The 26,771-nt window shown below is 40.3% G+C and overlaps 1 protein-coding gene across 4 annotated transcripts in view; it reads right to left on the minus strand.

The window, feature by feature from the left end:
* Positions 1–2,118: 2,118 nt before the first annotated feature.
* jarid2b (jumonji, AT rich interactive domain 2b) overlaps positions 2,119–26,771 on the minus strand; it is a 171,785-nt gene continuing 147,132 nt past the window's right edge. For all 4 annotated transcript variants that reach the window (XM_036565982.1, XM_036565981.1, XM_036565984.1 and 1 more), the window contains 12 exons: positions 22,353–23,637; positions 18,936–19,456; positions 13,782–13,874; positions 13,245–13,363; positions 11,865–11,935; positions 11,630–11,744; positions 10,452–10,557; positions 8,420–8,602; positions 7,276–7,406; positions 5,367–5,550; positions 4,571–4,678; positions 2,119–3,312 (listed from right to left, as the gene is read on the minus strand). In XM_036565982.1, the coding sequence (XP_036421875.1) occupies positions 3,118–3,312; positions 4,571–4,678; positions 5,367–5,550; positions 7,276–7,406; positions 8,420–8,602; positions 10,452–10,557; positions 11,630–11,744; positions 11,865–11,935; positions 13,245–13,363; positions 13,782–13,874; positions 18,936–19,456; positions 22,353–23,637 (3,111 nt within the window). In that variant the 3' untranslated portion in view covers positions 2,119–3,117. The remainder of the gene's footprint in view (positions 3,313–4,570; positions 4,679–5,366; positions 5,551–7,275; positions 7,407–8,419; positions 8,603–10,451; positions 10,558–11,629; positions 11,745–11,864; positions 11,936–13,244; positions 13,364–13,781; positions 13,875–18,935; positions 19,457–22,352; positions 23,638–26,771) is intronic.

Here is a 26,771-nt window from a genome sequence, read left to right on the forward strand (position 1 = left end):
CAGTAAAATAAAGCTCTGCTGATCGTTCAACACAGTTTAACAATAAAGGGTCTTAAACGCTGGACTTAATGTAGAACTGCTAATTCACCCTTTAACCCTGAAGGTTGCCACTCAGACTGCTGGTCACCATAGCAACACAGACAACAGTCTTGCCTAGCTAGTAGCTAACGAAATGGCTAAAAGAGAGATTTAAGACAAACATTGATACTTTAGAGACAAATTGACTTATTTGCATTTCTGATCACTCCAGCTGGTTTCCTGATACATTTAATCTGCAACAAGAAACTGTCACTAAGACACTACAAAGTCTAGAAGCTGAAGTCGCTTCTCATTCGCCAGCTTCTTGTTTGAATTCCCCTGTTCCACCTTAAATTTTGCAGCAGTTACATTCTGGCGCCTCAGGCACCATTTAAGGTGGAACGGGAAAATTCGAACATGAAGCTGGTAAATGAGAAGCGACTTCAGCCTTGTAAAAAATCTAACATTGAGAGACTTTTTACAAGAAACTGCTCTACTTTTGTGGAAAAGTTTCCTGCCGGAGATGGTCTTAAACGCTGGAGTTAATGTAGAACTGCTAATTCACCCTTTAACCCTGAAGATCAGTGCGCAGACTGCTGGTCACCACAGCAACGCAAACAATAGTCTAGTCTAAGTGGTAGCAAATGAAAATGTAAAGAGAAAGATTTAAGACGAACATCAAAAATTTGGAGACGAATAGACTTTTGCAGAAAAGTTTCCTGACGGAGATGTGAGAAAAGCAGCTATAGCTGAGCTAAAGCTTAAAGCAGAGCAAGTAACTCTGCGTTTTCACTTATATTATTTAATCTATACTAGGACATTAGCACATACTGAGACATACTTACAGCCAAGATGGTAAGACGTTACTTCAATAAATGGACATGAAATGTTGTGGCTCCCAAGGTGGACTGATTTATGTTGGACAAAATGGCTCTTAATATTTGGGTTGCTGACCTCTGTCTAAGAGAACAATATTAATTATGTGTAATGCATTTAAAACAAATGTTGCCTGTTTATGTTATCCCTGCCTGTACTTAGTAAGTAGAGAGAGTAAACTGTAACAGAATTTGTTTTTTGAGGAACCACCCCTGCGAGCACACAGAGTAGGAGCTGTAAGCCCTCCACAAAAGACAGACAGACAGACAGGCGGCTTGAAAAGAACTGACCGTGAACTGTCCATAAGTTTTTATTAAACCTTAAGTACAAACTGGAAAAGTAAAAAACTGGCAATATAACCAACATGAAATCTTCCCATGTGTAAGGAAAGGCTGAGACGCAGTGCGAATAAATTAACTTTGCCAGACGGTGAACAAATCGTTCATACTGTAGAAAAAGGAACAAAAACAGCAAAAAATTCTGAATAAAATACATTGTAAGGCCATAAAAACTTGACAACCACTTTTCTGTTGAAAACACCTGACTTGGTTTTCATTAAATACTCCTAAAACAGCTCAGTCTTCGGTAAAGGACAACAACCAACAAACTGGATTATAGGTTTTTTCTTGACAGTCACCACTGGCAAGCTCAGTGCAACATGAGTAGCTACTACATTGTTGAATTTTCAGTAATGAAAATGTAAAAACTTTTTTTTTTTGTTTAGGTATTTTCCCTTTTCTTTAAAAAAGTAAAGCTAAGAAACAAAAAAAAACGAACCTGGGCGGGGAGGGAGGGAGGGGTGAGTGGGGGGTCGCTACTCCATATCTTATTTCTCAGTGATATAAGCAGCACTTAAAAAATTTATCCATGTCATCAGAGTAACCCTGTAAGCGTCAAACTCGCGCAGATGAAGAAACTGAAAGGTAAGGCTTTTCTTCATCATGCATCATCCCCTCCTTCTGTCCACCCCCAACAAAGGCTCAAGTATTTAAAGACATTTACAGGATTATGTACAAAATGTCGGTTTGTTGAGTTTCTTTAAATCATTTGTGATACATCTGCAAAAGGGAAAGCAAGGAAAATAGTGAAAATGAGGGGAAAAACAACCAAAATAAAAATTAAAATTCAACAAAAAACAAAAATCCTTGGACTCGTATTTCACATTTTACACCCTCTGCCTAGTGGCTCTACTTGAGATAGCACATCCAATTGAAATGGATGTCCGAACACAAATAATAATAACAACAATAATAATAATTACAATAATATAATAATTAATGTTAACTGGTACAGATGAGTCAATAGGTCTGGAAGTATGGAATGTTAACACGATTGCACATGTAGAAGCGGAAAAAGCCTCCAGAGCTCTTCCGTCCTGTGGTGTACGAAGGCAGATAGCACTCCTTTTAATTTACCTTTTTGTATTGATATACAGTAAAAAAAAAAGAGGAAAAAAAGCACCAAAAATCATTGGACCTCCCCGGTGAAGATCAGGCACAGTTCTCTAAGTTTCAGCGCAGAAGCCCCTTCTGTCTCCACGGGGGGGGCTTATCACACCAGTCCTTCTCACGTCCTGAAGCACAGCCGCACACGCTGCCACGGAAACCAGTGTTCCCCTATCCGCCGAGAGAATAAAACCAAATAAAAGCACTCCTCGATTCTAAAATCAGATTAAAACCCAAACTAAACAAGCAGTCCTTTAACTTTCAAGTGTTACCTCGCCTTTCATTCGTTTCCTCCCCACCAGCGGTAAGCGAGGGGATTGAAGAGGTCAAATGTATTCAAAAACAAAAACAAAAGCACAAGCCCCAGGTTGGCGGCCCTTGTATCACTTAAATCCCAAAGCAAACAGAAAAAAAATAAAAGAAGAGAACACAAAAAAAAGAGCACCAACATGTGCCTCTATTCACAGTTCAGGCTTGAGTGTGTGTGTATGCAGTCGACAGGGCCGAAGACGATGAGGAGGGGCAGTCCAGATAAGAAGGTAATGTTGCTCTCACCCGCTATTCAGATCTACACCTGCGAGCACATCGCTTAATGCTAACTAAAAGATTTGCAAATAAAACCTAACGAAAAAAAAACCTTCTTTCGCTCTAGTGCAAAAAAGGCAGCTTCTTGCTTTCATGCAGCAAGTTTCTGCCGTGCTGTCGGAGTCAGGGGGTGTGAAACGAGTTCAGCGAGAGATATGATTGGTTAAAAGCAGGTTGTAGAAACGGCCGTCTCTCATGAGATGGCCGTGGCAGCACTTTTGGACAGCTGGGCGGGGCTGGGCAGGTGGGTCAGAGACACCTCCACGGTGGCTCTCTTGCGGGGGCCGCGTTTGGCAGCCGGTTTGCCGGGGCTGGAGCCGTTACAGCTCTCTGCTGCGCTCTTCGTGGCTTTACCGCACACCAGATTCACCAGACTGTTAATCTGCTCCTGCAGGCACAGAGAGGGAGACACAAAGAGACAGGTGTGAAAACAGCACAGAAAATACTGACATCGTCTCCATCTACTCAATCAAGCATTCACGTAAAAAGTGGAAAATATGTAAAATAGATAAAATGCAATACATCTATACTATAATAAATACAAAAATAATCAGAAAAATGTGTATTATTTTATAATATTTGCATACATATTCTGGTAAATCATGTGATGTAGAAAGGCAGTGAATGTGGAGACACAAGCAGCTCATATTGTGTGTCATTAAGCCAAACAGCCACATCTAAACAGAGCTGTATATAGAAACATTTCAATAAAAGATTTCTACAGTGGATGTCGGGAGAGTTATTGCCCCAGTGGTGTGTTAAGTGATACGATTAACATACGATTAACACAAAATCACTAATCAACCACCAGCTGAACCTTCTGTGCTTTCAGTTTTTATTGATAACAATATGACATTTTCTCACTGAGATATTCAATGTGGATATTCAGTGACACTTTATTTTAAATGGTCTTTTTTAGCTGAAACACACTCTCAACAGACTCTCAGTAACACGTCAAAAACACATAAGGGTTAGGATTAGGGCCAGGGTGAGGGTTAGGTTTTGCTTAAGGTTGGGTAAAGGAAAGTTTTGCGTAATGGAAGTAACATATTAAAAACACATCTACTTATTGTAAGTAATGTATCAACAGAACATCTATAAGATATTTACTTCAATGTATTGAGATGCTTCACTACAGCTACTTCACTGATATGTTGTTGATGTGTTACTGATAATCTGATAAGAGTTTATTAATCATCTACAAAGGACCACTACAAATAAAGTGCTGCTGGATACTCTATTATCAAAAATGATCAAAATGTTCTCTAATGGAAAACAAGCCATGCCCACACAGACCCTGACCCAAACAAAAACTAACTACAAATGTTCGCTAAGCACTTAAAATAATCTTCATGGGCATCTCCTTTTCATTAAAAATGTTTTTTTTCTTCTTTTTTGTCAGTTCTATTGCAGTCATGTAACCTGATCCACAGGACCTGCTCTGTATTGAGGTGATAATGACTCTAAGTACAAGTTTTCTACAGTTTAAGCTGTGAAAAGCCTGTGCAGAGCTGTGGTCCTGCACAGTGCAGTCTGCCCATCCACACTGAAGATCACTGCAAGCAAACTCATCTCAACGGCTCCCCTCACAGGCCCTGTTTAATCCTGCTTATAGAACTGCTTCATGCAGGGCTTGTAACGGTTACCTCATCATAGCGGTACATCATCTTCAGTCCACGGCACGACTTCTGTTTCTCCACATAGTGTAGTGCACACTCTAGACAGAACACCACATTCTCGTTCTCCTGCACCACCTGAAACACACACACAACCTCCTTAGCTTACTACACACACACACACTGAGTAATTCATAGTAGATACTGAACAATAACAGCACATACTGAATAATTCATAGTGGATATTAAATATTTTGTAGCAGTTACCAAAAAAATTGCATTAGTTACTGAATTATTCACAGTAGATATTAAACAATTCGTAGTAGTTACTGAATAATTTATAGGAGATATTAAGTAACTCATAGCAGCTACGAAATAATTCACAGTACATATTAAATAATTCATAAAAGCTACTAATTAATTTATAGTAGTTGATGAATAATCCACAGTAGCCAGTGAATAATAGCAGATACTGAATAATTCATATTCATTGCAGTTACTGAACAATTCAGAATAGTCAATGAACAATTCATAGAAGATACTGAATAGTAGCAGATACTGAATGACTCATTGTAGTTAATGAACAATGTAAATTGTAGTAAATAAAGAATAATTTATAGTAGGTACTGAATAATTCATAGTAGGTACTGAATTACTCACAGTAAATACTGAATAATTCAAAGTAGACCCATAATAATAATAATAATAGCAGATACTGAATAATCAGCCTGCAGTTTAAAGGTTTAACACACAACTGAACTGATACTACAAATAAAACACTTGCGGGCTACTTGAGTCGTGAGTGCTCTGTGAATAAATGCCTCACCATGGACAGGTAGCAAAGGTGCTGGCATGTTTGGCACCGTCTCTCAGATGACTCCAGCGCCAGCCACTTGCGGGGTTTCTTCCTGCCCTCTCCGACTGCCAGGTTGCTGTCGTGAGTGCCGTATCGAGCAGAAGAGAGCAGGCCGGCCTCGTAGAGCTCTTGCCGCTGCCTCATCTCTATGTTCCTGCAGGACGGCATCAGAATATCATCAGTATAACCATTCACATTTCTAAAACTGTGACCAACTAAGGCTGCAGGTCAGATAAACTGTGAGAGCAATGTTCCTAGCAGTGGGTAATATGACGATGTGTAATCATCATCATGATCAATTCCATCAGGACGCCGTTTTCTAAAAATATGATTGGTTTGGTACTTCAAAACAACTTAATAGAAAATTATAGAGATCCTGTAAACAACAATAACCAGTGTACAGTAACCACATAAACTGCATAGTAACAAGTAGCTGGTTGGATTTCTACTCATTATGTCATTATATTATTAGTTCACTTTACCCACTGTTAGATTTTTCTTCTTGGCTGTACGAGTCATTCTCTATTCGGAGTGGGAAACTATGTCACAAAGGTTGCAGGGCTTAAAAAGATGCTTAAAATATTAGGCACAGCTCCAAAAGTCAGTATATACATTTACACAGTTGACCTTAGATTAAATAATACGTTTCCCTTATGATTCTCTGATTTTTCTTTTTTTATCCTGTTTCATAGTCGCTCTGCATCTATAAAACAGCTCATCACAAAACCAATTTTCAACATTTTTAATATAAAACAATATTTTTAAGAGGTTTAACTTAGGAATTTGTATAAAATAGATTAATGTTTATTTCTATATCATTAATGTTAAACTACATTTACAAAAATGTATTTTATTTAAAAAATTCATTTGTCAGAGATTATGATCACTGGTGTTATCAGGACTCTTATGTTACATTTTAACACAGTATTTTCAGCTCTTTTAAAGTGCTTCTTTGGGTCGAGGCCAAGAGAGGAAGCATCTCAAACCAAGAGAAAGCAAATCCACACTTGCTCACTATTTTTCATTAATTTATTAATAATTTTGTTTATCAGGCAGCACATAACTTCTGTGTGTCACCAGTGTTATGTGCTTTAATGGCTGCGTAATTAAAATTGTCAAAATAATGCCAAATATCATTTTTATTACTGATTTTAAATAGATGCACAAGGTCACCTGACCACCAATGAGAATTTACAAAATCCTTTATTTTTACCAGAATGTCACTGGAGTCACCGTCACTGGTGCTACACCATATTCATATAACACCAGTTACTGTGAAATATGTTTGGATTTAAGCTCTCCTTATTGCACATATGATAATAGGAGATGTTAATGGACATTTTAAGATTATTTAGTTTTGAGATAAAAGAAGCTGATTTTTTAAAAATGTATCCACCTGAATTCCCACTCCAAATGGAGAATGACCCGTAACTGTCTGCAAACCTCCAGAAAACAAAATACATGTTGTAATACTTTATGTGTATAATGAAAAAGTCTCAGGGTACATTTGCCATATATACATTTCAAAGCCTGACAAAAAACAGAATTCAGTCTCTTTATGTTTTAATAGCCCCATGTAGCTTATCTACAAACTCTCAAATTGCTAACAAACAGTTGATTATCAGTTAGGGTTTGGACTAGGACCAGGGCTGGGGTAAGATTTAGGCTTTGGGTTAAGGTGTTGAGGTAGAAGTAAGGATGTTATATTTAGGAATATGGTCAATAGTTAAAGTTAATAGTTAAAGACAAGGGAAACATCTACAAAACATCCACAGTGGACCATCCAACAATAGTGCTACACAGAATTCAATTCTGTAAGCCAACATCTGTTTTACATCTGCGTTCTCCTCAGGCAGTGGAGTGTGCGAGCTGTGCTGACCTGAGATCTTTGAGCAGAGAGGAGATTGTACTCAGCAGAAGTGCGTTCTCTCGTTTGGACTCGGCCGTGGCGATCTGGTAGAGCAGCTTCTCCATGGAGAAGGGTTTGGCTATGCGCCTGCATTTTAGATCCTGCCCCCAGGAAAACAAACAGAGCAAGCAGAGTGAGAATTTTCTGAATAAACAAAACAGGAACAGAAGGATAAACAAATAAATAAACACGGAAAACTTTCTTAACCTGTGACACCACGAACACTCGTTTGCATAAGCAAATAGAACAGCAATGTCAAAAAATTAAATCAATACAGAAAAAAGTTGGGGTTGGAGAAGAAGAGTGTGTTTGAATTTGTCTTCCGTCACTGGTTGTTACGGGTGTAAAAATGTATATATGCATCGTAATGCATTGACCTAAAGTTGGAGATCAAACTGCATAGATTTTGGAATAGATTATAATTCATTATAAGAGTGCAAAACAAGTGTGGCTCACTATAAAAACAATTCTGAATCATAATAAAAATCATTGTTAGGTCAGAGATACACATCCCTAATAATTAGTAGGATAATTTTGTGTATTTCATTTTTCCATGTTTCACAAGGCAGGATTTCTTAGTTTAGATAGATAACTTAAGCCTAAAGTCAAGCCTGTCCAATAGGATAATAGCTAAGGGGTCATTCCTATCACACAATCCTCATCTTTGGGCTTAAGATATCTGGCTAAATGAGAAAGCCTGCTTTGTGAAATATCTCTCACAGTGTTTCCTTAAAAACAAAAGGCCTTATGTTGTCTACCCCTGTACTCTATGTTCTGGGGGGTCTTAACGTCTTATGTTGATATTTAATGTGTTTTCCTCTCATAGTTAAAAAGTGATGTGTAATTACAGCCTCATGGGTAATATGACAATATGTTACCATTATTGTGATAATCACAATACACTTTTCTGGGTATATTATACATGTAATATTATACATCTAGTGTCTATGGGTCTTTGAAAAGCACTTTGAAAACTGAATGTATTATTACTATTAATATGCCTAGGGCTAAGATTAATAAGCCTAGGGCTCAAGGGATTAAAACACAGCGACTTTAAAAGTGTTGCATTCTCAGTCCAGGAGGTGGCAGCAGAGAGCAGATGTTCCAGGCTCACCTTAGCAGCCTCGTAGGCCAGGTTCATCCACTGCGGGGTGGCGAAGTGCACCGTCTCAGACACACTGTAGCCACAACACACCTTGGACACAAACGTCCCGGGAAAAACCACCACAAACTGACCACTCTGTTGCACAGTACGGTGCACTTTTATACCCTCTCGACTAAGCACCTCTGGAGAGATCTGAGAGAGAAAGAGGGAGAGAGAGAGACTTTCTTTGTTATTATATGTGCATATGTTTGCATATGCTTGTTGTAATGCTTTGACAAAGAAATGAAAGAGAGAGCCATAGAGGAATATGACGACACTCCACGGTTCCCTGTATTCCAATTCAGAATTTCACGAGCCAGTGGCAGTGCTTGGTTTATTGTTTTTGTCTGTAGGTGCAAATGAGTAAAGTATGCAAGTACCTACCATTTGTACATTTATTAATAAGTGTGTGTGGGGCAGAGACAACAAAAAAAAAAGAGGAGCAAAGAAGAGAGAAGAGGAGAGATGAAAGTGAGGTGCAATGAGAACGATTTATAGTAGCTGTTTCTGTGTGAGCGAGTGAATGCATAATTATGTATTTATGAGTTTTCTTGCACGTCTCTGGAACCTTTTATGTGCTTGTATCCTTTTATGGCACTATTTGATTACACTGTCTTGTCATTAATTTCTCATGTTGATATTTAATGTGTTTTCCTCTCACAGTTAAAAAGTGATGTGTAGTTACAGCCTCATGGGCAATAGGACAATATGTTACTATTATTGTGATAAATTACATCACAATACACTTTTCTGAGTATATTGTGTAAATCGTCAGTACTTAAGAGAATACTGATCAGCTGCATGTGTCATAAAAAGGGGGTTTAGAAGAGGCTTATGAGTGGCACAGCTTTGGATTAATTCATTCTACTGTCAGGAAAATCGCAAGACCTGCGATCCTGATGATGCTGAGAGTCCAAGAAAACACAATTATCCAGGCATAACTAGATAGTAGTGCTGCTGAAAGATGTGCAGTATGCAGGAAAGCTGCATAAAAATAGAAATAAAAAAATTAAATATGGGCTAGGGGTGGGCGATATGGCAAAAATATATCATCATAGTACTTAAACATACATTATTAGTGATACACAATGGGTACCACGATTTATTTAATAAGCTGAAAGAGGAAAAAAAAAAAAGAAACTAGAAATAAAAAGAACTAAGGAATCAATAACTGTGTACATTAAAAGCACATTAAAAAAATAATATCAAAAACAATTTTCTTTTTAACATTTCACATACTAAGACAAAGTTTTCTTACACACTTCTGAAGTAGCTACTGAACAATAAGCCTTAGTATGAAACAAGCCTGGGATTTTAAGGGGTTAAACAGGACTAATTATGCAGTCTTTGTAATTAAAAACCCGCAGTTCGTCAGTGTTCTTTAAATACAGACAATATCAATCATATGCTCAGGAAAGCATATTGTGATGTAATGCAATGTAATTTATCACAATAATGTCACAGTAATAACCCCGGGATTGTATTCAGTTCTTGATGGCACTTAAAGGGCCCACATCCTATATTTTTCTTGTGTTTTATATTTTTCCCTGAGGTCCACTTACGACATGTGTGGGGGTTTATGTACCAAAAACAGAAATTAAATTTTATATGAGCTTTTTCCAACCTTTCTTTATCCCTTAGGCTGTTTTTGTCACTGTCCCTTCAAGACTGATATATGTAAATGAGCTCTGTTCTGACTGGCTGCCCAGTAATGTGCCTCATTCAAAAAAGCAGAGCAGACTGAAACAGTCCTTCAGCAGGATTGTGTGTCATCACAACTGAAAATGAGTTCCATATATGGACTGTATGAACAGTGGAGTGAAAAAAAAAGAAAGAAAAAAAAAAATCCGTTTTCCATGACATGGGCCCTTCAAATATGCAATATTTTTGCCATACCGGCCACTAAATGAAAAAAGAATGCTGGTATCACACTGTTAATTGGTATCGTTAGAGAAAACATGGGGTCGGTGTGTGTGTAATTAGAGAGCGTGTAATCTCTCACCATTATGTTCTTCTCCAGCATCTCGAGTCCTGGGGTGCCGTTGGCCTGCAGCAGTGTGTGCACGACTTTATCAAGCTTAGTCTTCTCCTCAGCAGGAATAGAATACCTGCACGGCACAGCGGGAAACACTCCGTCAGCTCTGACTCTGTGTGTCAGACACCAGAGGAAAGAGAGGAAAGGAGCACTCTGTGCTGTCTCCTCTGTGCCAGCTGTGTTACCATAGCAACTGCCTGTTTTCTTTCTTTTGATGAGTCAGTCTTGTGCGCAGACAGACACACAAGCTCAGTCTCTCAGGGGCAGCACATGCTGTGATCATCTCTGCTATTCTGCTTTCGCGGAGTGCTGCTCCCCCTAGAGCCCCACAGGCTGCAAATCTCTCGATAATAAATGATTCACAGGACCACTGTATTACTAAATTCATACCACAATTCAATAAATCAGCTGCAGCTATAGGGTCGAGGTAAAAAATGGTGTTGCAGGTAAGATTCTGTTCATAACTCTTCCACAAGAGCTTCACTTACGCTTAACTGTGCAGTGTAATAGTAAATACTAGGGCTTCCCAAAAGGCCCAAAGTTGGTCTGTGAGGAAGTTTGATTTGGCCCCTCACAAAGTTACCCTAACCCCACTTTTTGTACACTATATATAACTTATTCAATTCTTATACTCCTTTTAATAGTGTATTTTAAAGCATTTTTTAAGCATTAATGGCACAACATATAGTGTCATAAACAGAAAATAAATTTTAAAAACTCTATTTGTATACTGTTTTGTCTTTTTGGCCCTTGGGCCACCATAAACATTGCACTTTGGCCCCCATGGCAAAATGTTTGGACATCTCTGACCATTTTTCCAATGTTATATTCTTCTATAACTGATTATTCTTGGTTATTCTTGGGGGATTTTCAAAAGTAAAAAATACATAAGGGCTTGCTGTATTGTTATTACCTACATTCCATTATTGGGTAACTGCTTCTGAATACTATTGATGTGTAATTGAATAGTACTGTGGAGAAATCTAAGATATTATGCTGCACTGATTCACTGCAAGAAGAATCATAATATTATCAAAAGTAATTAAATAATCAGAGATTTACAACCCAAATGGAAATTATACATTAATATGCAAAACAGAATTATTTTTTATATTTTGTGTGGAATTTTCCATGATAAAACTCACCAAATGCAATCAGCACCAGTGTGTAAGTAATCAATGTATGGAAGGCGGTTTTGGTCTCGTGACCAGCATGAGGTAGAAAAGACCATGCCAATGTTCAGCCAGGGAATGGTCACCCCTGTACCAAGGAAAGAGACAGACAGAGGTTATTAAAATGGCTACGGTACAACTGCAGTATGAACAGGCTCATCCTGTTCTCCTCATGCCTTCACATTCATCAGAACAGCTGAAGACTCACCGGGCACAGCACCAAGATGGCGCAGAATGGATCCAGAATTATGGGGGAGGACAGTGAGGTTCCATCCATGCCTGAAAATGTGACAGAGACAGAGACATTTTTACAATACTGTGTAAACTGGGCTGACACTGCACAGTTTTTAGCCTGCTTTTAACCCCAATTTGCCTCTTCTGACAAATTTTCACAGAAAGTGATTTTCCAGGTCAGGAGTAAAAGTGAAAGCAATGGACAGGATGGATGGTCTGGTATTGTGAGAGGGGAAATGAGTCAATCTTTAGTGTTCCTGAACGATCAGAGGCCTCCTCATATTATCAAACATTCAATTATTTTACTCAAAACGTTTACAGGTCCTGCAGTACGAGATGTTAAGCGACTTAACCAAACGAGTGATTCAGGCAATATGAGGAGAGAAAAAAAGGCGAAGGGACGTGTAAGCAGAGCTGCTTGTTGAATACTGGAGAATGCGCAAGTGGGAGCAAATGTGAGGGGTTTACTACAGTGACTGAGGCTGTAGTGAAATTCCATAAAGGGCACATAAAACACACTCATTAATGGAACCTACTATTAGCAGCTTGCATAGCTAAATAATGGAATTAACTGGCTTTCCTAAAATCAGTTTTGATAAGCCAAGGCAAAAAAAATTTAACTGGTTTAACTATCTGCAAATAGCATCCTCTGCTCGGTGGACCACCCTACACAGACAGGACATGGACAAGAAAAACATCGACTGTGAAAGGTTGGAAACTCCACCAGAAAAGTTTAATGAATGTGTTTTTTTAAAAAACAAACAATTGTTAATCACTTGATTCACGCTTGTATGTTTTTTAAAACCGTCTCTGCATTTGCCCACCCCTGCACGTCATGCAAAATCGCTCTGTGGTTGTTTGTTTTGCATGTCAGTCAATCCCTTTCCTAATAAAAGAGGCCGGTTTTTTAGCCAAGTTCAACAACAAAGCTTGTAAGTCTCTATGGCTGGAGTGGAGTAAAGCCTATCATGTATTCTCACAGCCTAAATTAAAACATGTCTGGCTTATCTGTATCCTGACAATCTTTCATTTCTTTTGGGGGGAAAAAAATGTCCTTGTACATCTGAATTATTTACAAGACATTATTTCCTTCAGCACGTAGCCCTACAGTGACTTAAACGGACGTGCATTTTTAATAGAAGTAGATGAATAAAAAAAAACAGTATTTACTGGCTAACAGTGTGGTGGTCACTGCAATTTACATTCATGGTTTCTTTTGGTGTAAAACCAATATTGTCTACGACGCGCTAAATAGCTTCTCTCCCAACTCCATTACTAAACTATACTTGAGGCTTAAACTTCAAATTCAATGAAGATCACGTATTAAGGAAAAAGAAGCAGGAAAAGCTCATACTTTGAGAAGGGCTCAGACTTGCCCACGGGAAAGCCACTTCCATGTGTGCTTGTGTCCACTCTCCCATAATGCACTGCTACGTGGCAGTCCCTCTGCTCCACTATTCGCCAATACTCATGCTGCAAGGTATGAGTGGGGTTGGAAAGAAAACAACAATAAGAAGGAAGATAGAGAAAGAAAGAAAAAAACAATCATATACTACAACAGATAAAGTCTTACATTCAACATTAGTCACATTACAGATAAACGTGCAGCCCAATAACATTAAAAACACAGCATTTTATCTGCTGCATCTGAACCATACAAACTATTAGCATGGGCTACAACAGTAATGCGTTTTCCCTTTCTTAGAGAAGAACTGAAAACTTGTCTGCAAATTTAAAAAAAAAATTAAACAACTGCCCTTTTCTAAGAACAGGGAAACATTGTCTGAATGCTGAAGTAATTGTCTGAATGCTGAAGTAATTGTCTGTGTAATCGATGCTATGTGTATATATACACACACTGTGAATATTATATATTATTCATCTTTTTTACCTCAACTTCAGAAGCTCCTGGCTCTTTGTTGAAGCACATCATCATGGTATTCCTGGCTATTCTGTAGAAGACGGTCAAAGACACTGACCTGCCCTGGAAACAGAACACAGACAGAAAGAAAATGTGAGAAATATATCTTTAAAAAAAATAAACAGCACAGCATGGACAAATCACTAAAACTTAAAATAAATATTACTGATTAACCAACAAAAATACATAAATGTTCAATGCCTTCAGTTAAGAAGTTAATTTAATTTCCAAAAAATAGCTGATATTTCAATAGTGTCTTTTCATTCATCTAGACGATTGTTTTTGAATGAGGGCACATGAGGATGCAACCTGTTCTGGTGGCAACACATGATGAGAGTCGACAGTGACTCCAGTCCTTAACTCCACTTAATTTTAACTGACCGCGCCAGAGCCGCTGATAGAGGGACTTAGCAGAGATTTAACCCTCCTACATGTAGTTTACAGCACCACCACAGCTAGACTACTTACCTACATGACACAGTGCTGAGGTTGGCTGCAACTCACTCTATTTAAATGTTACTTTACTTCTACTGAGTGTAGCTTTAAGCTGTAGCTTACACATATGCTAGCTAACGGTTACCTGTCCAGTTAGTCCCATGACAAACAAGCTTAACAGCTGCGAGTTACCGACTTTGTTAATTGTTGTTTAAACTATGCATATTAACTTCAAGCTAGCCCCATTCAGGCTACATATGTTCATTAACTTGGGCTGATAACATGTGGTAAAAGTGAATAAGTAGACCAGGTTATGCTACTGTGACATCTATTATGATAGGCTGCATTTTTTCATTCAATAACCCCTAAAGCCTTGTTTACATAAAACACTAACATAACAGATTAAGATAGTAGACTACGTTCTGTTACTGTCGTATCTGTTGTGATGTTTTCATGCTATACAGCCTTATTTATACACAACAGCCTACACTACTATCTTTAAGACCCTGCAGCAAGTCTAAATAACCCTGTAGTATCATCTGTCAGTGTGTAAATGTATGCATATGTCTTCAATAAATGCGTTTGATAGCGGGCGATTTAGGGGAGCACACACAGGATGTGCTGTAATGTCCACCAGGACAGAATGGGGAGAGATAGCAGAGTGGAAAAGGAATGAGGAACGCAGATGGAACCAGCGCAGCCCCTCTGAACTCTGTACGTCCCCATATAGCCACGAGAGAGTGCACGCACGCGTGTGTGCTTACCCTCAGTGTGAACCCTCCTTGAGACGTCCTCAGAACACAGGAGGACCTTTTGAAGGGGTCTATAAATCTGCCTGCACAGGGACTGGATTTAAAAACCTGCTGAAAAGCCGCCCCCCCACCTCTCCCCTCTGCCGCTGCTGAAAATCACTCCGTATGAAAGCACAACACAGTATGGATTATATTAGAACAATGGAGAAGAGAAGGGAGTTAAAGATGGACAGGAGGAGTAATATGAAGCTGTGTGCACAGATTAGTGGATTTTAAAGCAACACTGCTTATTTGTTGGCGTAGTGAACAAAACAGAGAAAGAAGGATTATTATTAGCCCCATATATGTAAGATGTCATAAATATACTTGTTTGCTGCTATCATAACATGGCAAAATCCCCAGCGTTGAATCAACATCTACAGCGTTTCAATGTTTATATAGATTCAACTAATTTATTTCTTTCAACACTGTAAGAAACTCTAAGACTGATACAACTCTGAATAAACATGTTAAGTTGTGAGCACAGTCATACCGATAGAGGTATCATAAACTGAACAGAGAGAAAGAGAGAATCAGGGAGTGAATAAGAGAAAGAGAGATGCTGCAGAAAGAATTAGACAGAAAGACAGAAAGAAATAAAGGAGGAAAGAGATACTGCAGACAGACAGAGATGGAGAGAGAGCGATAGTGGGAGATAAAGAGGGCGTTAGAGAGGGAGAGTGATGCTGTAGGGAGATTTATTGCAGAGAGGAGCAGGAGAGAGAACAGAAAGAAAGAAAGAAAGAAAGAAAGAAAGAAAGAAAGAAAACATGGAGAGGAGAGAGAGAAAGAGGAAAGAGAAGGGTGAGAGACAAAGAAAGAAAGAAAAAAAATAAAGAATAGAGGAGAGGAGAGGAGAGGAGAGGAGAGGAGAAACAGAGGCAGATATAGAGACTGAGAGTAAAGTTACCCTGTGTTATGAGTAAGAAAGCTCAGCAGTGACCCACATTTAATCTCAGCTCAGACTGGAGATTCAATACAACCAACACAGCTCAGCACAGTGATACACCTCAGTCCACACATGGCTCTAAAAGGCATGCGGTGGTCTGTCTGAGAGCTGGTGGCAGTGGCTTTGATGCCGTGAGGCAGACACAGTAACTTTACCTTCAACAGGGCTGCAGAGGGCCTGGGAAACATCTCACACACACACAACACACTGCTGTTCTCTCTCTCTCTCCCTCTCTGTGTCTCTCTCTCACCCCAAACTCATAAATCATTCAGGGGGTAAATAAATAAATAAATAAATAAATAAATAAATAAATAAATCTTAAATTAAAACAAACTCGTTTGCATGTACTTAACTCTACATGGGTCTACATGCGTCAGTCAAAATGATAAAATGTTTCTAAATACATGTATGCATCTCTATAGTTATAAAACCAGTGAAGAAGAAGAAGAAGAAGAAGAAGAAGAAGAAGAAGGATTATAAATAAAAATATTTAATGCCAAATACTGGCAAATATACATCTGAGATATTTTAATACACTATACTGTCATTCTTTAAGCTTGTTTACTGTTTCAGGAGCAGCTGTTCTCTATCTGGTACACGCTGTACACATTTGCAAATTTATGGACTATATATTATGGGATTTATTGGGCTAAAATCCAGGTGTTTTAATAGCTTTAAGCAAAAAAGATTCCTAGTCAGCATTCAAATCAGGTGGTGAATCTGAATTATTTCCTAATACATTCAGAAAATATTAAATATTGACTATTAGGTACATCTATCTTGCACCTAAACTTACTTGGGCATTTTATCAGAAACACCTACAGCAGCCCATATGCTGCTGCATAATTGATCAGCCCCCCTCCAACCCATCCATCAATGGAAAGAGACTAAAGAATGACCACAGGACCGTATGTAACTGTATATCACAAGCTTGATCAGCGTGAAATCAGCGACACTTCCATCAACCACAAACACACCTCAAAAAACAAAGCCTGCCAACAGTAAAAGCCACCACAGACGTGTGATAAGGTTGTCATAATAAACCCCTGTTTTCCTTTTGCTGGTCTCAGACTGCTGTTCATTTCCCTCTGAGTGTTTGTGTGTGTGTGTGTGTGTGTGTGTGAGAGAGAGAGAACACAGTCATCAGGCTCAGTTTTGGCACATGCTTTGGCAGCTCAGCGGTGAGTGCTTCCTACGTTCGCTTAGTGCTTTATTACCTGAGGAAATGGCACAAGTGCTGGCTTGGCCGGCTCGAGTAAACATGGCAGACTGGAGACGTGAATCGGCAGCTTTTTCAGACAGTTAATACACTCCTACCACCTGAGAGAGGCTCAGCGGACAATGAACCAAGGCCACTCCACAGACTGCACTATGTGGAAGCAGTCTCACTGTTCAGACCTGGTTCCAGAACAAGATTAGAAATGTGGATGCACACACTGGTACAGCATATATTGTGCAGTAGGCCTGCATGACTGACTGGATTTTAATTACTGTGATTAACACATTGTTAAGGACAGAAATGACCAAATTACATTACAACCGCAGCATGAGAGTGACGTAATTAAATTGGCAGGAACGTAGTACCATAAGCATTACCACCTACATGATTAACGTTTCTAGTCAACTGTTACCTCAACTGTTAACAGTCTTAGTGACTGTAAACAATGGAAGCAGCAGGGGCCGCTATAGGGGCTGGAAAAAAAAACTTTCTATTATTGATTTGTCCCTTCTTGCTGGTGTAGCCTGTTCCTCTATAGCAACTGTAGTCTAGCTTTGTTGCTAAAACATGAGATCTAAGAGAGATAATTTTTTATTTTTCATTTGTTTGTTGGTTTAGAATTTTATTTACATAAGATCAGTAGAAGAACAAATATTGTTGTAATAATTATTTATAAAAATAAAACATTTATATTGAGCTCATTGATTTTTCTGGCAAAACGCTGGCTAGTTGTGCTTATATTTTCAACAAGACAAATGTAAAATATTTCACTTTTCGATCATATAAATAATGGATAAATGGTTAAAATCAGGGTCTTGCAACAGGAAAGATCCCAAGGCTTGGATATCTACAAATGAAGCAGTCACTGAGGAAACCAAGTATAAACGGAAACAAATAAAATACCGCAGTGAGTAATTAGTGCGAAGTTTCACATGTGTGGGAACCGAAAAGCAGCAACTACTACTGTGCTGTGTTCTTAGAGATCTTGTCAAATGAAGCTTTGAAGCTAAACGATTTACGTTGTCACTTAGAGAATTAACATAGTGAATATGTAACTAGACCTATCGATTGAGCCAAAACTTCATTTGTAATTTTCCTCTCTTCAGCTGAATGTCCAGCACTTAGTAGCTGCAAAACATAATCATCTTATTAGGTGAGTGAGAAAAAAACTATATGGTCAGTTAAATTTTCTCACGGGCCATGGAAGCTTTTGTGGTTATTTGTTTGGGCCGCAAACTTTGAATTTTCCCATTCCACCTTGAAGAGTGCCTGATTTAAGGTGAAACGGGAAAATTCGAACAAGAAGCTGACCTTACCAATTCCAGCAAGAAGTCTCATTCTGGTGAATTTTACAAGAACATATTCTACTTTTGGAAAAGTTTCCTGCCGGAGATGCAAGAAAAGTGGCTACAGCTGAGCTAACGTTTAAAGTTAAAAGTAAGTCTGCGTTTTCATTTATATATTACATTTTATGTCTATACTAGTACATTAGCACATACTGAGAGGTATTTAGAGCCAAGATGGTAAAACTGACATAAAATGTTGTGGCTCCCAAGGTTTGATTTTTGCTGAAAGGATAAAATGGCTCTTTTAAACATTTGGGTTGCCGAACTCTGCTTTAGTCATTGATGCTTGAAATCCCAAACGTCCCTGGTGCGATACACTTTTGTACCCCCATAAAACGGTCCCTGCCTGAGGACAAAAAACCAAATAAACAAAACCTCTCTCACCTTGTATATACACTTGTGCTGGTCACTGAGAACCCCTTTATCCTCGCTTTCTTCTTCGTTGTTCTTATCTTCGTGGTGGCTCTCTGCTTTGTCCCCTTTCTTTTCCTGAGCAAAGAGTCTGCGGCGGCCGGCCTGCCGCGGGGGATCCGGCTCTAAACTGTGGAAGCCGTTTCGGAGGCCCAGTCCAGTCAGGCCGTTTTTGGGCTCGTAGCGGGGCAGTGTCAGGGTGTGCTGGGCATTCTCCGAGTGGCCCTCCAGGGGCCCCCGGCGGCGTTCCAGCATCTCCTTCTCCTTCAACACTTCCTGCTCCAGCCAGCGATGCTCATCGTGGCTCAGCTGGTCATAGCTCAGCAGGTACTGTAGGTACGCCTCCTGCAGCTTGGCCAGCCGGTCCTGCGCTGACCTGGGGATCCGAAGCAGGTCGGCCAGCCGGCTCCACTTCTTCAGGTCCATCACCTGCTGCATTCCACCCATATCACTGACCAGCTCAGAGAACCGCGCTAAATCCACCTCGCAGCCTCCTTCAGAGAGAGAGAGAGAGAGAGAGAGAGAGAAATAAAAGAAAGAGAGAGAGAGAGAGAGAAATAAAAGAAAGAGAGAGAGAGAGAGAGAGAACGAAAATGAGAAAGAAAGAAAAAAGGTAAAGAAAGAGGTAAAAGAGAAATAAAGAAAAAAGACAGATACAGGGATAAAAGGAGAGAAATAGTGGGAGATAAAAAGAGAACGAGAGAGAGAGAGCAGAAAGAAAACAAAAGAGATAAAAGAGAAGCAGAATTAAAGAAACAAAGATACAAAGAAAAAAACAAAGAAGACAAAAAAGGGGGAGAGGAAGATAGACAGAGAACAAAAGTTTAGAGAGAGAGAAAAAGACAAAGAAGTAGTAAAGGAAAGAAAGAAAGAAAGAAAAAGAAAGAAAGAAAGAAAGAAAGAAAGAAAGAAAGAAAGAAAAAGAAAGAAAGAAAGAAAGGAAAAAGGTACAAAAGATAAAGAAAGTGAGAGGGAAAGAGTAAAAGACAAACAAAGAAATATGCAAAGAAAATTAAGAGAGAAATAAAATAAAAGCAAGAAAGACGCAGGGATAAAACGAGGGAAAATGTGGAAGATACAAAGAGAACAAGAGAGCAGGAAAGAGAAAGAAAGATAAAGATAGAGAAGCAGAATGAAAGAAAGAAACAGAAAGATACAAAAAATGAAAGGAGAGAGAGAGAGAGAGAGAGAGAGAGAGAGAGAGAGAGAGATGTGTGTGAGTGTCTTGTTTATGAGCCAGTATTAATCTAGTACACCACTGCAAGGAAACACATTTAAAGTGCAGATCAGATACTGAAGAGATATTCATTCAGTTTCACAGGTCATTATTTCTGTAAAAGCAAGAGGAAAACATGATGTCATCATCATATCCATCATATCCATCACGTCCTTATTTGTTTCTCAAAGCGTAACAGGGAGAACATGATTTCGGAGGAGAGAAGTGAATGGGGGTTTGAATACGGGTCAACGTCCGGCAGTTTAACTCTCCGGCTGAAGCCGCTCCAGCACTGCAGCTGCATTCTCAGCGCCTCAGTAAACATTTATTCCAACCACATAACCTGGACCTTCACACTGAACAGAAAGTGCTGATGGGAACCAGAGGCCAGGGGCTGCTTCTGAAGGCCGTAAACGCTCAGCCGTGCCTCTGGCAAACCCACAGAGACAGGCAATTTTGGTGAGCTACTGTTTCCTAACCAGGGCTGACGGCGGGCTTATATCTTAACATGTGCCTTTATTGGGGCTGGTGAAGTCACATGATTTGTCCGTGAGACGACTCAAGCTGCACGTCATTACTGTAGCGCAGCGGAATAGAACTCGTATGTCATTTGCGATTTTGCTGACGTGTTTAACCCCTATTTGCGCAGCACGACTGCTGTTCCGACTTCATCTGGAGTGAATCTAATTCACTTAGAAGCAAATGGTACTGCTGATTCACGCAGCTGACAGAAAAGTGCTGGGTCAACAGCTCTGTAATTGTTGCTCCAAGTGATGCAAGAGGCTCCCTGGAATCCATTTTTTAGAAGCCATGGTTTGTTCATTGTCAAACGTAGGGCTGAAACTAGTGATTATATCTGTAACTGATTAAATTGTTGACTATTACTAGTTTAATCTAATAATCTAACCACTGTTTGCTGCTGCCATCATTCATAGTTCAGCCCATGCAACAAGCTATTTCTTCTTTTATGGTGCAACTTAACAACGGAAGCAACACTGTTCCCTACACTTCCTGCAGTCACTGAAATCTGTCAAAATTTCTGTGTGTCTGATCCATGTGCCTTTGTGTAATCTAATTTCTTTAATCATTATTCTCAAGTGGTTATCATAACTGTTCTACCAGGTGTGGCCCATTAAGCCCATGAGTTTTTGGTTCTCAGTGGTTCCTCCTCGTGCTGTTAGAGAGTTTCTTAGAGCTTCCTCTTTTTGAGTCTTGGTTCCTCTCAGTGATTCTTCCTCATGCTCTTAGAGAGCTTCTCATTTTGAGTCTTGGTTTTTCTCAGTGGTTCTTCTTCATGCTCTTAAGAGCTTCCTCTTTTTGAGTCTTGGTTCCTCTCAGTGATTCTTCCTCATGCTCTTAGAGAGCTTCTCATTTTGAGTCTTGGTTTTTCTCAGTGGTTCTTCTTCATGCTCTTAGAGAGCTTCTCATTTTGAGTCTTGGTTTTTCTCAGTGGTTCTTCTTCATGCTCTTAAGAGCTTCCTCGTTTTGAGTCTTGGCTCTTTTCAGTTGTTTTTCCTCATGCTTTTATGAAGTTTCTCCTTCAAAGTCTTGATTCCTCTCAGTGGTTCTTCCTCTTGCTTTTAGAGAGTTTCTTCTTGCCGCTGGAACATTGGAGTCTTTCTGTAGAGCCGCTTTGTCATATCAGTTGCAAAAAGTGCTACAGTACCTCAAAAAGAATTTGGACACTTACTTGTTTAACAGTTGCTAAACTTTAATGGGGTTCATTAGTTCACCTCATAAAATGTTTAACAAAATGTTTCGCACAGCATCAAAACTGACGGTAAACTCTTTGTGTGGAGAAATCCTGGACAATATTACAACCAGACTACACTAAGAGTTCTGAAAAGCACAGTGGTGAAAACCTTTTTCTTACAGTGATGTCAGTGTGCTTGTGTTCACTGATGAGATTATAAATGTGAAAGTGTGCAAAAGCATTTTGGAAGCAGAAGTCTGCAAAGAAACTGCTCAAACAATAATGATTAGCATCCTTTTGAAAGTATACTTCAACAAACTGAAGATGACTTCGTGGGAATGGTCCGTCTAAAATAAATGCCACCTGGTTTGACATTTTGCTTCTTAACACAACAAATTTCACACGAGTAGAACTGTTGAAATGCTTTTTGAGACCACTGTATATAAATAAAACTGAAGTAAACCGAACTGAATCAACTCACCAATGACTGGGGGGTCTTCCATTGTGATGCCCTGAGATTTGAGGTGCTTCTTGATGCAGGCGAGTTTCTGTACATTCTGCCCCCAACGGCGGCCCAGTTTGTGGATGCGCTGCACCTGGGTGACAAAACGCATCTCATCGTTCAGTTTGCACTCCGGCCGCCAGTCTGAGGGCGGCAGCACCCGGCAGAGGCCGCAGGACTCCACCCGCTCTCTCACAGAGTCCAAGTACAACAGGGGGTCTTGAAACTCCCGGGGGTTGGGCCTGAAGACCGGAACATCTGGCAGGGCTGCGAATCCTGCCCTACTTCTCTCCCTCTCTCTTTCTCTCTCCTTCTCCCTCTCTTTTTCTTTCTCCTTGTCCACCCGCGGCTGGGACTGAGGCGTGGCCTGGGGCTCTGCTGGTTTGGAGGGCTTGCTGTTTGAGGTAGTGTTAGCGTAGCGGCTAAAGGCCGCGCTGGTCTGGGCCCTCTGCTGTGCTTGTCTGATGAACATTAGTTTCCCAGCCGAGGCTCGTTTGGGCCGCTGCCGGGCCGGTTCCGGGTTAGCCGGGCTCTGGTGGGTGGCGGGGGAGCCAGGGGCTGCTGGGGAAGCAGGAGGGGGGGCAGGAGAACCCGTTTTTTGAGTGGGGGAAGCGGCTGTCTCTGTGATGCTGTGTCCGTTAGCGAGGGCACTGGAGGCTTTGTCCTGGCCCAGAGCTTTTTTACTGCGTGTTTCAACCAGAGGGCTAGGCTGGAGCTTAGCTCTCTTAGCCTCAGAGACAGAAGCTTTGGACTTAGCATCCGTGCCCTCTGACCCCGTAACCACGGCAACAGCCGAGTCCATCCTGCGCTTAGAGTTGCGCAGGTTATGTCGCACCTGCCTCCCTTCGTCCTCCTCCTCCTTGATGCTGTGGCGCCCGTTCAGCCGCCAGTTGAAGCGAGTGTTGGCCTCGCTGTGGACCCCGTTGGATAATAGCACCTGTTTGCGGGTTTTTGCATTGCTACTTTGGGCTTTACCTGAGTGAGGGGGCTGGGGGGCGTGGCCGTTGCTGGCTGGTTGGTGCTGATTGGTGCTGTGGGCTTTCTGGGCACCGCCAACAGCAGCAGAAGCTGAGTGCCTGCTGTGGTTGAGTTTGGCTTTCTTCACCAGTTCTCCTTTTGCTTTGGTGTAGGTGACGTGGCCCTTGGTCACGGTGGCTGTGTACTTCACAGTTCTGGACGGCAGTCGGTAGTCCTTCGGCTTTTTGGCAGCGGCCATGTGCGAGCCGGCGGGAGACAGCCGTGAAAGCCCATTCATTTTTGAGACCTGGACATTAAATAAAGAGGAAACACAGAGGGAAAATATATCACTTTTAGTGAAGACATTTCATATTATATATATCTAATTTAGGGTTTTGAATTCAATTAGGCTGCCTCATGAGACATTCTGGGTTGCCAATATTAAATGGCCCTATGTTTTTCTTGTATTTCATTTTTTGAGCTCCACTTATGATGTTGGTGTGGTTTTATGCAGTTAAATGGACATAATTATTTTTTTCATGACCATTTTACATGACTAGCCGTTGTTAATTCTTTATACTCGTTCAGGCTGTTTTTGTGAGATATGTAGAAGCAATCCATACTGAAACACTCATGTTTTAGGTTTAACAGGTGGATATATATGTAAATACGTTGGGTTTTGTGACATTACAGAAACAACTAATTCAGAATGGGTTGTTTTGCATCTCATCTTCCATATTTTCAAATAGAACATTACACTTTTTTACATACTTCAACTCTTATTTCATCAAAGTGAAAAATAGGGTTTTCCATGATATGGGCCCTTTAAACGGGAACTAAAGTCATATCAACTTCAGTGAACAAAGCATTCTTGCTGCAAACAACAACTCCAGCTACAACAGGACTTAATAAACAAAGGAAAGAAAACAGCAGAGGGACAGAAAAAGAAGGAAACAAAGTGACACTGTATACTCATTGCCAACTACTGGTTGTTTCAAATTCACTTCAGAATATAGTGTCTGGCTGAAAATCCCATCCCAGCACATAAAAATCAGTTTTATATGGTATGGTTTCCTCAAGCTCTGTAATTCCACTTTAATGCTCCAAATAAAAGGCTGCAGATCTGAGGCCCCCCACCGGCTTCAGAGCGCTACAGACGAGGCTTGGGTTACACCCAGACCTTCGCTGGTTAAAGGCGGTTGTGGGAATTAGACTGAGCCGCCCCGCTTGCAGACAGGGCCGCCGTCTCATCTCCTTCACTTTGTTTTCTTGGCCCAGTTTTCTTTTGCAGCACTGAAGGTATACTGTTACCGATTTACACATGCTTTCAACAGAGCAAGGCGGTGCCAAAATGGCCCTATGGGTTAAAATCGCAAAATAAAACTTTACAACCTGAACTTGGAGAGTGCAACAAAGTGGGTACACTTGCTGACCCCCAGTTTCAGATGGCGTCTGCTTCTTCAGAGTGAGTTAATATGGTCAAAAACATGCGCATGCATAGACACACCAAACTTTCTCACTATCCACCCCATCTCCTTCCTCTGTGTGTGACTGTAATAGGTCTGAATGACATGGACCAAAAAACACATAAAAAAAACATAAAAAACACTGATTATACTGCTACATATTACTGTGATATGCTTTGCAATACATTAAAAACACTTGATGAACGCTTTATATGTTCAAAGATTGACCTACATTATTTTGACCAGACATGGCCGATACTGACATAATAGCAGGGTGGACAGCAGCCTACTGGTTTGAGAGGCAAGTAGATGGTTATAGGTTTTAATCCCTGGAGTTAGCATTTATAAAGTTACTGAACCCCAGCCTCCTGAGCACAAATCTGTGACAAAAGAATGTTTTACAAACATGACATAGCTTGTTTTGATTGGACTGTTACACCAAAGTGAAACACAGATAGTAGGGATGCATGATCAGAGCCAACCAAAACGACAATCAGCAGACACGCAATCAGCGGCCAGTTTACTCTTCTCATTTGTGTTAAAGTTTGATGAGGTACATGACATGAGGCAGGTAAGTGTTGCCAAGTGCTGTCATAGCATAATTGTAAATGGCTCTTTGTGCTAAACAATCAATCACCTCTTACTTTTGATGTCCTAATTTATTTGATTCATATCATTTAAACAGGCACTGATTTTTTGCTTAAGAATTTAAATGCATATGAATAAAAGAGTGAATAATGTTATTTACACAGTGATGATGTCTAATAGAAAGCACTGTAAAATGTTATATTGTTGAATGTTTGTTTAGCCCACACAGTATGAGTTTGGGGGCGGGGGGACTAATAAAAATCAGCCCAATTCATGATAGGTGCATCCCTATTAAACAGTACTGTAAACCTGACAGAATTCATATTTCCAGAAATTATAATGTGTTCTTTAAAAACAATCTGAAGCACCCAGTTTTTGTAACTTCTGACTAAAACTAAAAATAACATCATTGTGTACATCCAGGTCTTGATTCCTTAAAACACCAACAGAACACTCACCAGGAATGTCTGTAAAGGTCAGGAAGCCCATGGCACACAAATTCTTAAGAAAGATCTTAAGAGAGATCATTTGTGTTTTGCTTCTATATCAGTACAGCAAAGCTGGAAACATAAATGAGACACTGTGCACTCCCGCTGTGCATATGCTCCACATTGGAGGTAGTGTTAAGTGAAGTGTGCCCAGGCTGCAGTGATCCATCAGTGGGCTGAGCCAGAGGACAGACTGGAGCGGGCCTCCGGAGCAGGACGCTGTATTGTATTCCTATCAGGTGGAGCCAAACACAAAGAGAGGCTATTAAAAGATAAGGGGGGAGTGAAACGCGATCTCCTTCATCAGTCGTTTCCCCTCTTGTCGGCCAAGTAAGAAAAGGAGGGAGGAAGGGAGAGAGGGTGGGAGAAAGGGAGAGAGGGTGGGAGGGAGGAAGGGAGAGCGGGGCGAAGGGAGGGAGGAAGGGAGAAAGATAGACAGAGAAAGAGAGGGAGGGGAGATGCAGAGAATGCAGACAGTGCTGGAGCCCCAGGGTGGGCGTGATGGATGCTCTCTGCAGGTAGCTTGGCAGGAGTAAGGTGACTCTGCCGTAGCTCTGCAGCAGCTCCACCCTTACATACCAACTACTTATACCACTGTTCAAACACACTGTTTAAACAAAACCTCGCATCTCTGAAACTTTACAGCACGAAAAAGGGAGTTAATTTTGGATAAGTAAGTCAAATTGGATCATTATTATTGGTCTGTTCATCCTGAAATGTTCACACAATGCAAAGAACAAATTGTATTTCCAAATAGCATTAAAATGAACAGAAAAGAGGAGTTTTTTGGAGTTATAAGTTTTGATATGCCAGCAAGAATTTACATCCTTGGACTCAAGGATTGTTATTTGCAAACTGTGTGAGGGCTATTTTTCTCCATTCGCATTCAGATTCTATGT

This window comes from Colossoma macropomum, unplaced genomic scaffold (assembly GCF_904425465.1).
Source record: "Colossoma macropomum unplaced genomic scaffold, Colossoma_macropomum, whole genome shotgun sequence".
In the NCBI taxonomy this organism is placed as follows: Eukaryota; Metazoa; Chordata; class Actinopteri; order Characiformes; family Serrasalmidae; genus Colossoma; species Colossoma macropomum.